At 35.7% G+C, this 12165-nt stretch overlaps 1 protein-coding gene across 1 annotated transcript in view; it reads left to right on the top strand.

Moving 5' to 3' along the window:
• EZH2 (enhancer of zeste 2 polycomb repressive complex 2 subunit) overlaps positions 1 to 12165 on the top strand; it is a 50688-nt gene that overhangs the window by 21274 nt on the left and 17249 nt on the right. Inside the window, 7 exon segments of the mRNA XM_083870682.1 lie at positions 358 to 481; positions 971 to 1099; positions 3867 to 3983; positions 5367 to 5487; positions 7674 to 7817; positions 8384 to 8486; positions 9055 to 9218. Coding sequence (XP_083726808.1) covers positions 365 to 481; positions 971 to 1099; positions 3867 to 3983; positions 5367 to 5487; positions 7674 to 7817; positions 8384 to 8486; positions 9055 to 9218 — 895 coding nt within the window. The 5' untranslated portion in view covers positions 358 to 364.

A 12165-nucleotide genomic window follows, 5' to 3' on the forward strand; every position in this document is an offset into this window, starting at 1 on the left:
GAAGTTAATTTACAAGGCTACTTGCAAGAATTCCAGTGTGTATCTTTGCAATGAGAATCTTGGTTTGTTCCTCTTCACCCCTTTAAATCCATCAGATACCTTTTTGTATAGAGGCATTAAAAGTGCAAATATGAAGGGTCCACTGATTTGCAGTTAAAATTACTGTTTTCTGGTGCCTATCATTAAATATGTTTTACTTTTTTTGTGTCGAATTGGGATTGTATTGCATGTGTGATTGAAAGGAATTAAAGGATTTGGATATGAAAGATCTTAAAGGAATGTTGCTTTCCTATCTAACTTCTTCTGTAAGCAGTGGTGTCAGATTTGGTATTACAAACGTGACATTGTCTCTTGTAGGATAATCATGGGTCAAACAGGAAAAAAATCTGAGAAGGGACCAATTTGTTGGAGAAAACGTGTAAAATCAGAATATATGAGACTGAGGCAGCTCAAGAGGTTCCGACGTGCTGATGAAGTAAAGGTACTTTATCTTTTTGTTCTGTTGCTTATAAAATTTTACAAGTATTGATTATTTTCTGAAGTATGTGTCTTACAGTTAACACTTGCTATAACAATTTTGTTGAATACTTTGTCAACCTACTGAGAACTTAACTGTAAGGTCTTATAAACAGGTATGACCATATTTATATATGATTGACTCGAGAATGTTAAGTACCAGAAGAGGTTGTGGAGAGTTAATATGGCAACTTCTTTAGCTGCATACTCTTTCAAATTCCATCTAGAATTTAGTTCCATGCTAAGTGTGTGACTCTAAATGTGAGAACATGGCGTGAATTGAAGAAAGGGATAATGAATTATATTGAACCTCACTGATGTTTCAACTAAATTTGTATGTTTTAAGTACATTTTTTTGTTATAACGTGGCTGGTTAAATATTAGAATGCCTCAAGATGCTAACAGATGAATTTAAAGTTTTTAATTTATTTATAATGTTGTGGTTAATTTTTAGAGTATGTTTAATTCTAATCGTCAGAAGATACTGGAAAGAACTGAAATCTTAAATCAAGAATGGAAACAACGTAGGATACAGCCTGTTCACATCATGACTTCTGTGAGCTCATTGCGCGGGACCAGGGAGGTTGGTTAACATGTGTTGTGGTAATTCCACTTACAAGGTTGTTAGCATGTTTTCGTTTTATTACTGCAAACTTGGCTGTTCTTTAAATATTTTTTTTTCAGCATGATACGACTTGACGGCTCAATGTGTTTTGTATCAGTGTCTTAAAGAATTTATTTATTGTGTACTTCGATCGTATGACTTCTACAAAGCAATAAATATGTAGCAGGCTATCTGGCTTTGAATGACACACAAAAGTGAAGCTTCTTTATTTCTGATAATGATTGGATCATACCTCAGCATCTTTTAATCGAACTGTTCTGTCTCCATGGTATTGGGAGTTTACCCTTGCTCCTGTTGGAGTTAGATTAATAAATCCTTGTGTTGCACAAGCAGACTGGATACTAAATTTGTGAAAAACACTTCCATAGTTGTGGCATAATTTGAGCACCTAGGCTGGTTTCCACAGAATTGGTGAGGTTGGAAGGGACCACTGGATGTCATTTAGTGCAGTTTTCCTGCTCAAGCGAGGTTGTCCTAGAGCATATTGCTCAGGGCTGTGTCATGGTAGCTTCAACAGCGATTTAAGCCCATTCCAGCTTTCTATATTCATCCCAGCTTAATTTACCTTATTTCTGAGTTGCTCTTTAGGCACTTCTTCACACTTACCAAATTTGAAGATTGTTTTATCTGTAATCTGAAAAGCGAATTCTTTTCAGTAGGGTGAGAATGAAAAGACTTTACTGTGAATAGGTTAAAAAGGCAAGCCAAAGTACTTTATCTGCAAAGAAATTTGCAGAGTTCGTTTTCCTAAAATTTTAGTGGCAAATTGGTGAGTGGGAGTGTGTCACACACAGAGGTGCATTTGTGTGCATGCATGTTCAAATGCAAAGGAGATGAGGACTTTGAGTGTTCTCTTTTAAATGTTCTTGAACAGGCAATTATTCATATACAGCTCTATAGCTATTGTGTGGGGTACACATCCAATTTTCACTTTTTTTTTGTTAGTAGAAGATTGTTCCTCTTTCTTTTTTCTTTTCTTTTCTTTTAAGTATGGTGTTCACTATTCTTTATGTTAATTTCCTGCCTGTATTGATAGAGCACACTAATTACTACATTCAATCCAGTCTCTGTCTCATGAGTCAGAACTCTAATGCTTGATTTGAGGCTGCCATAATTTATAGTGAGAGAAGTGAGATGAAAAAATGGTGGAGACTTTAAAAGATTACTTTAAAATCTTCTCTCAATATGCTGAATTTCTTCAGAGTTGCGTAAGACTCCGGCTAGAAATAGAAAGGTTGTGTGAGAGCCTTCCTGTGTTTGGTGGAGAGTGCAGGGCATTGCTGGTGACAGTCAGCATCAAGTGGAGACCATAACATGCCCTGTGCAGGCCTCCCCGACACTAAACTGAGTTTCATACCGGAACAGCATAGCAGCAAAACTGAGGCTTAGTACCAAACACTGAGTCACTTTGATGTAGCCCATTTGTCAGCCTGAGACTTCTAGTTCCAAAGATAAAAGTAGTTAATGCTTTTACTGTAGTATTTTGCTTTAAAAATGCATGAAAAATATGCTAGGTGGCTGCTAGTTGGAAAATTAAACATTCACCTGAAATGGGAATGCAGCAGTAGCATAGAACGGTGTCTAGAATATTAATATACACAGCAGAAATCTAATTTCATTTGCTGCAGATTAAAAAGAAAAGAAATAAATCTGGCTTGTGTCATTCTGCCAGGAGACTGTCTGTATATTGTTTGTTACATTACTTTGTGTATTTCTTTAGAAATGTGAAGCTCTGTTCATCTTTCCCTTCTGGAAAGGAGAAAGATCTTTTGTCTCCACTTCCTTTTTTCCTTTCAGGTAGCTATGACAGCTGTTCTAAGCTTTGTTTTACCTACCTCCAAATCTTCTCTGTTGTACTTCCTCTAGCTTTGTGTGTTCCTGTCTGCTTTTGCTTGTAACTTTTTCCTCAGTTCTTCATACTGCAGTCCAAGTATTTGAGAAGTTGATCTATGTTTGTTAACTGTTGATTATTAGGTGCAAGAATAACCAAATTGTTGTATTTCCATGCATTGTTTATCCTTTGGAGGCTACATAAATCTCTGAATATCCAAAACAGAATGCTGTAACTGAAAAATTCACTGATGTATCCAGCGTTACATATTAAGAGCTAATTTTCATTTTTCCTTTGCAAGCAGTGAACATAATGAAAGGCTTGAGGATAGATAAACAAGACAATAATTGGGAAACAAGGCAGGAATTAAAAAGACGTATGGAGTTTTTATTTATATAAGATGTCTTGCTGGCATTAAAGTAAAATTATATTTATTTTTATAATATAAATAATACATGATTTCTGCAGTGTATTGATCTGAAGCCAGGGGAATTCACTTGCCTCTCAGATGGTCTGAGTAAATACACTAACATCAGTATAGCAGCAGCAACAGGTACTAAATCTGTTTTGAGATACCAAATCTAATTTGTATTGTAGTTTGAATAGTCTGAGTAAAATACTATCACAGCCACTTAATAATAAGTGGAAAAACCCTATTGTGATCTATTAGCAAAGGTATTGACATAGAAATAATTTTTGAGGTCCTTTTCTCTTGCTAAAACTTATTTTCCTATTATGCCTTAAAAAATTGATGCATTTATCAAATGTTGATATGGCTGATTTTGAGAAACTCTTTGAATTTTGTACATTGTAGAGTGTTCTATGTTTACTTTTGTTTGTTTTTTTTTTTCCTTGACGTTGCTATGTAAGTGTAACTTCAACTTCTTATTTCAGTGCTCTGTTACCAGTGACATTGATTTTCCAAAACAAGTCATCCCACTGAAGACTCTCAATGCTGTTGCTTCTGTGCCTATAATGTATTCTTGGTCTCCCCTTCAACAGAATTTTATGGTAAGTTGAAACAAGTGTAGGGAGAAGAAAGGTATGGAGAAAAGGAGATGTTAATTTTAGAAGTATCCCAGCAAAATCTATTGCCGATTACCCTCCCTACTTTAAGTATTGGTAATAGGGCAGTAATAATCAGAAATAAGCTCCCCCAAATAAAATAAAGAAAAAGGTAAGTTTGCAAACTGAATCTCTGTCCTCGATGTACCTAAGTTATATCCAAAATCTTGCTGTAAAGTTTATTTAATTCAAGTGACCTATTGTCTTTTGTGGCTGTTAACAAATAGAGTTTTATTTGGAAGTGTCTAATTAGTGTACTGAGAAATGTTTTCTGATGGATATGAATGCTTTAATGTAAAGCAATCAACCAATGTATCTGTAACAGAGTAGTAATTCTTGTGGAAAAAGGGGAACTAAATCCTGAAATATTCTTCCCACATAATGGTCATTCTTGTATCTGAGTATGCCTTTTTTTTTTTTTTTTTCAGATTACCTTCACTAAACCATAACATTAGATTTCTGATATAGGTATTTGACTTTTTGAAAAGCTCAGTGTATTGCAAATCTTTGTCATATAATTTTGTATATGACCACCTTTACTGACTAGTTATTTTAATAATAATTGTTACAAAGTAGTTTAAACAATTTTATTATCAGTATACTTACAGAGTGTTTCCATGCGTTTTTCTCCTTGCTTTCAATTTAACAATGTTTGGATATTTTGGATTGCTACAGAATCCTGATCAGCAGGAAAGTTTGTTTTCTTAACAATAAAAGGTTCTTTTGTAGTATTGGAAGATGCAGCTGAATATCAAGGTCCAAAAATTCTATTGATAAAACGTGGAAGTATTAATACATTTAGTCTATATGCAGTCAAGAAAAAGGGACAGTGGAGTTCAGATTAAATTGTCAGGCATGTTTCTCTTTTCGCTCTTTAAACAACTTTAAATTTAGAGTAATTTTGTTGCATATTTTCTTATCTCTGGCCAAACAATGAAAGGGTGGCTCCCATTGTGGTTTCCTACATTACTGTAAGAGAGAACCAGAAGGGGACAAATGAATTTACCAAATGCAAGCTTCCCAAAGCCAGGTAACTTAATGGGTTTCCATATTAGAAGCTTTGTGGAAATGCTCTGCTAATCTTAAGATTAGGAGCTAGTGTTATTTTGAGCTAGCCACCAAGAATGCAAAAAAATTGTTGAAAGTCATTGAGGGTTTTGTTTTTCTAGTTAATGGTAAATGTGCTAAGGCAGTGAAGCTAGTTGATTTTCTCTTAGAGGCAGATAGTAGATAGTGAGGTAGGGACTTCTGTAGATAGTGAAAAACAATGCAGAAATGGTCACTTAACTACAGAATTTAAAATTGTTTGCTTATCACTGTTGTTCCTAGGTAGAGGATGAAACTGTTTTACATAACATTCCGTATATGGGAGACGAAGTGCTTGACCAGGATGGTACCTTTATTGAGGAACTAATCAAGAACTATGATGGGAAAGTGCATGGAGACAGAGGTGAGCCCAAACACTCAGGTATACTAATCATTTCTTTCTATATAAATTATTGTTGTAGTGTTGCTTAAGGCCTGATGTGTGATTGTTACAGCAGTATCTCTACAACCTCTACATTATGTAAACATTGGGTATAACAGGCTTCCTGATTTAAATTTATTGTTCTGCTTTTTCATTAGGCTGCAAAGTTTTAGGTAGCATGTGGAGAAATTAAGCACATTAACTTTTTCCTTACACCATACAGTGATTTGTGGTCAATTTTGTGTTCAGAGCTTTGGAATATGATATTGTAATGTGCATATATGTCCTGCCTAGCAGAAAGTTGCAGGAGGATTATGCAAAACTCTGATAATGACAATATTTGCAGATGTGATTCAACAGAATAACCTCTCGTATGTTTGTGGGGTTTTTTTCCCTTTCCTTTCTTTGAGGAACTTGCTAGCTATTAAAAACCCCCTCTCTGTAAATCAGCTTACAGAGCAAAGTTGTATCCTTCTGTTGGTACAGAAGTATTACATATATTTATTCTGAGGTGTAGTTTACCTATTCTCCTGTGTGGGACTACCTGCAGTGTAATCTGTTTCTCACTTTGCTAAAGTCTCAGTGAAGTGGTGACCCTTCACTTGCTCTGTGCTCCCTCAGAACTGGCATATACAAGCCTCAACTTCACAGTTGTAGAGGTTTCTCATGACTACTGTGATTCCCCTTTCACAGAATTATTACCCACACATTCCACCCCTTCACTCAAACAGAGAATATCTTCTTAAAATTATTCATATTCCTGTTAATGCTGAAGTGTCTGAGAAAGGGAACCACATTTTTGAGTTCATGGTGTACCATTCATGGAGGTTAAGCCTATGATTCAGTAATAAATGCTATTCAGCCTTACACTAGACTTGTTGATGTTCTCAGTATAGCTGCTGCCTTTGTATTTCATAAGAAACATGGAATGTTTTGTGGGCTTTGGCCTTTGGATAATTTTCTACATTTACTGATTGCTGATTTTCCTGTCAGATAACTGGTTATGTCAAAATGATGACATTACTACTAAATGTCTTCTGTTATTGATTTAATTTATTGTTAAAGGTGTTCAGCTTTAAAAATAATCCTGTTTGAGCATCTTGAGATACAAGTTTATGATGGCAATTACTATTATCAAGTGTTCTCCATAATATATAAAATATATTACAAGTAGAAAGACTTTTTTTGATCTCCCAATAACTAGTATTGTGTGACTCTAATTAAATGTAAATACTGTGGGAATCTGTAATCCAGAGGCATTCCCATGTAAGAGTCAGAATTCTAAACTAGCTCTGTAATTACACTTTTGGGAGATAATTTGTACTAACCTGTGTGTGTGTATATCAAGAGTCTATTTAAAACATCTGAGTGCTATTTTCATTGTCTACATTGTAATAAAACTATTATTTTTTGTTAAGTTATTTTGATATCCAAAGCAGTCCAGGTTCAAAAGGATTATAATAAGCACTACAGTTCATGGTTGTTTTTATTTTTTTTTTTTGAAAAATGGTCTCTGTCAGCACTAACTATGCTTTTTCCTCTGTGCAGAAATGCCTTATTATTTAGTCTGTTCTGCCATCTGAATGTCACAGCAGAATATAATCTAATAAACAGATATATGCAGCATTGTATCTTTCGATTTTCTCTTGAATTTTTTGTATATAACCGTATTCTTTTTTTATCAGCCAGCCAGTGGGGCCTATTGTGGGAAGTGGATGCTAGGGGACTACCAAACAAAAATCTCTCTGGAGATTCTGTAGCTGCCTAAGGATTTCTTTATAGACTGTTAGCATGCATTTCCAGACTGGCTTAACCCAACCATGTTGGAACTGGGATTCTGGCATAAAATCTTTTAAATAATGTAGCTGGTAGTATTTTTTGTCTTACAAGGAAAAGAGATTTATATAAATATGTAGCACAGGGAGTTGGGAAAAAAAATGTTGGAATTTTTCTTCTTCCCTTCCCAGTTGTCAGTCTTAAGAAATGAATAATGAACATTTTTAACTTGTCTTGGTTCATACACTGCTATTTAAGAGAGGAAAATGACAAAATTGCTTTTCATAAATGGCAGCATTTGCCCTAATTTAATTAAAGTGTAGGTAGGATTAAAAATACTTCATATACACCTTGTGCTTTTTTGTTCACTCCCAAATTTTGCTGGTTTTCAGAATGTGGCTTTATCAATGACGAAATATTTGTTGAGTTGGTCAATGCACTTGGTCAATATAGTGATGATGAAGATGATGATGATGGAGATGACAATCCTGATGAAAGAGATGACAAGCAAAAAGATCGGGAAGGTAACAGGATGGGTATGTCTATCTTCAGATAGACTTAAAACTTAAGTATTTTAAAACTACACCCAAAACGTTTTGTTTCACCACTCAATAAATTTGTTTAAACCCATCTTCCTATATGATAGTTTTCAGGTCTAAAGCAGCATAATTTTCATAATTTCCTTTGTCATTTAGTTCAAGATTTGTATTGAGAACACCATGAAAGGCACTTTTGTTGATTTGTTCATTGGCATACTGAGGCAGTCAAATGCACCAAAAATCAGTCAGGTGTCAGTCTAATAAATGCTTTAGTACTCCTCAGGAAATGATGTATCATTATTCTAAAGCAGGCAGAGTTCTGAATTTCCATCTCCATCTGCTGGTGAAATAATGGTTTCTCTAAATTTTATTAGTAGATTTTTCTCACCAGGGAAGAACACTTAACACAGTTAAAATTGTAAGTGATTAAGAAATAAAAACCTTTACGTCTTTTTAACATTAGAATTTTGGTGAACTTCCCCTTTCTCTGAACACCTTCATGAGGTAGCAAAGGAGCAGAAATATTTGGTTTTGTTTTTTAAATTTTTTTGCTTCCTTGGCAGAGAAAGAAACCCACCCACCTCGGAGATTTCCTTCTGACAAGATATTTGAAGCCATTTCCTCAATGTTTCCAGACAAGGGTACAGCAGAAGAATTGAAAGAGAAGTAAGAACGTATTTCTTAGGGTATACTGCTGTGTTGCTTTATGAAACAAAGATTCCTCTATGAAATAAATCCTTCATTAAATATTTGTTGATTAAGAATGGTCCCCTTTGCAGCTAGTTCTGTGGCATTTGTGTAACTTCTGGAAATGACACAGAAAGGCTCTTTTCCTCAAGTCAAACAGTACAGAAGTGCTTATTGGCCTTCCTTGTAAACTATTGAAAAGTGGGTGCTTGTATGTCTCTAATAATCTGTTTTTTTTTTGAAGTGGTAAAATAGAAGCTACTGCTAAAAAAAAATCTTATATCCTTTTTGGAGTTAGTGATACTATATATGAGGTCATGATGGTCTTGAAAACAAATGCATTATTTCCTAGTCAATTTGTATTAATGAGCATGGAATTAATAACTTGTCATGTCACTAACAGATTGGCCTTTTTAGGTGGCACATATTTCTTAGTTTTTTTTTTTTTTTAGTTGTCATTAAAAATGCAGAGTGGTACTGGAATAAAAACCACTTTTATAAAAAAAAATAATACTTAATAAATAATTTCTATTATTTTCCTTTAAAGATACAAAGAACTCACTGAGCAGCAGCTTCCTGGAGCTCTTCCTCCTGAGTGCACACCGAACATAGATGGACCAAATGCTAAATCTGTTCAGAGGGAGCAAAGCCTGCACTCTTTTCACACACTCTTCTGTAGACGCTGTTTTAAATATGATTGCTTCTTACATCGTAAGTACAATTAAAGTGTGCTCGTATGCATCTTACTTTTTTTGGTAAGTCAGGAGACTTAAAAATACCATAAGATCCAATGCAGAAGGAAGGAAGGAAAGAAAAGAAAAAATAAAAGCAGGAATATCTCTAAAAGTTTATGAAAACAGCTTATACATGTTGGCATTATTTTGCAGTAAAAACTATACCTCAGGAAAACATATGCACCTGTATGGGTAGTTTGTTATCCTTTTTGCATTTAGGACTTTTTATAGAATTCCTGACTTGGACCTATCTCTAACATCACTTCTCTTTTTATATGGTCTACAAGAAAGCTACATTATTTTCTACTATGTTTCTGTTACACTTTCTCAGTTTGTGCATGGAGAATGGGCTGTATTTTCTCATAAAAAATCCTGGTTATTCATTAGAATTGCTTCATTTTCCAGTAGGGAGAATGAACACTCATGAATGGTTTTCTCTTTTATTCTGCCATGTTACTTTCTAGCCACATTAGTTGTACTTGGTTATTTGAAGAATTGTTTCAGAGAGTTGAGTTTTAGAAATTGTGATGTCCTTTCCCCTGAACTGCTTTCATGTTGCCCCATTGTTTTGGGCCAACAAGCTGACAAGAGCTTAGCAGTGATGTTGGCTTTCACTTGCAAAGTATGAAGAGATTCTGAAGTGCTACTTGAGACAATTATTCTGGACAGAGAATTAAATGTAAAGGGGAAACTAACAGTCAAATATGAAGTGGTTTCAACTTGTAGCAGTATACTGTGATGCCCTCTATATCCAATTAATTTTTTGCTTTTGACTTAGCTGTTCATTTGCATGTTCCACCAAGAGTGCGCGTGCATGTTCATTTGGGAATCCTTGTGCTTTGTCAGCAGCTCCTCATCCAGCACACATGCAATCTGCCTGTATTTGTACTCCACACTCAAGGCTTTGCACAGTGCTGCTGCTTTTTCATATCCCTTGGTTGCCTTTCAGTTTGAGGAAGAATTGGAGTTGTTCTCAGATGATGGGGAGGGGGGAAGCTTTTCATGTTCTTAGTTCCTTTAGTACTTGAGCATTTTGGAGTTAGGTGTGTTAGTTTCACTCTCCTTATATTCTTTGACAGGCCTTGCTAGAAAATACAAAATAAAAAGTAAAAGGAAGCTGTTACTTCTGCATAATGTTTAAGAACAGCTAAGTTTCTAGAGTAAGCTGCTGTCTTGACCAGCCAGCTTCAGCACAGTGTGTTCTGTGAAGCCGTAGGTCTTGTGGTGTCTTAGTTGCCTGGACACTCATTCTAAGAAGTGCTCTGTGCAGGCCTAGTCTGTAGGACAGGGAAGTGAAGCTGTATGCTGATTCTTGGCAACCCATTTGTCTGGCAGGGGTTTTAGGAGTGCTTGACACTCTCAATAGTCTAGCAGAGAGATTGGGTGCCAGTTTTGATTCTTAAGTCAACAAAAAAGCATTGTCTGGACATAGAACAGCCTTACTCTAATGGCACCTCTGAAGACTTTAAGTATGTCTGCTGCTGTCATTTCAGGCATTTTTTTCAATGATTTTATAAACTTTTAGGGATTTTTCAGTGGAGATGGTGGTTCCTCTAAAGCACACATATATTTCACTACTCTGTTTTATTAGTCTATGTAGATTTGCCTTTTATGGTCATTTTTGCAGACTGATAGAAGTAGAACTGAAAGGTTTTGCTGACTACATGTTGAGTACCTGATACTTTACCAGACCACAGTTTTGAGCACCAGTTCTGAGATACTTTTTTTCATATAAGTGCTGTGAAGAATGGGTTTGCAGTCTTTGACTTTTTATCGTGTTCTTGGATGCTAGATTCAGTCAGTGAGAATGTCCAGAGCTAAGTCACTGCTTGAAGGACGTCAGTTCCCACATGAGCAGCATCCTTTGAAGCCAAAACCACTGTGCCTCCTTTCTCTGTGTTCATAATCTTCAGATGGAAGACAAAGTGTTTATACTAAAAGATTGCCTAAGTTCTTGTTGCTGGTGATTTTTGATACGTCCCTTAAGCAAGTTTGGTGTTCTTTCCAAAGTGGTCTATGTCCAAGGCTTTATTTAAACCGTGCCTCGTAGTTAAAAGTGTCCAAACTTTAAATCATCCCTTCAGGATTTCAGGGCCATGGTAGAAAGAGGGATGCATAGTGCTCTCACTGTGGAGGCATTCAAGATGTGCTTTCGTGTCAGATGGAGGGTGAAATTACTGGTTATGACAGTGCTCTTTGTGACAGTCTATGCAGCACATTCGTTGTCTGATGATAATATATTTGATATGTAATCACTGCAAAGAGATCTCTTGATGTTCGCTGTGTGGCCTCAACACTGGACTCTGGATGTAGTAAACTGATGCTTCAGTTGCTATTCCCTGAAAACATACCCAAATTCCATTGCAACAGTGACTGCTCACTGCTTTGGATGCATTGCTTCCTTTTGCTTTTGTCTGTAGTTACACCAAGGAAAGAGGATTGTTTTCTGTCTGTGTGTCTGTCTGTCTGTGTGTCTGTCTAGAGCACAGAATTTTTTTGTTAAAAACTGAGTCAGTTGTTTGGCCTCTTTGTTTTTGTGAAATCTTAAGACTGTTGGCCAAAATTCGCCAGGCTCATTGCTGGGAATAAGTAACTCATCAAAAAGGAAAAAAAAGAAAACAAACCAAAACTGCTTTGGTTATTGGAAGGCAGTATCAATTTTCAGTGTCTCTGAAACAATTTAACAAATTCACTTTTATTACATTTCTACAGTTGCCTCTATGTTCTGTTTCATGCATTTGCCAAGTGCTGTGGGATGATGTCCTGGCTTCTGCAGATGACATTTTTGATGAATTACTTTGGTAATGTGGTGGGCTACAGTGATCAGATTTATACTTTGAAAGGTGTAAATCTCTTGAGAAGGCATAGAGAATTAAAAAAAAATACAGGAATTCTGTTAGGCGTGGTTTTGCTTTTTGTATTTC

The sequence above is a fragment of the Zosterops lateralis genome (genome assembly GCF_965231275.1).
Source record: "Zosterops lateralis genome assembly, chromosome: 1".
Lineage (NCBI taxonomy): Eukaryota > Metazoa > Chordata > Aves > Passeriformes > Zosteropidae > Zosterops > Zosterops lateralis.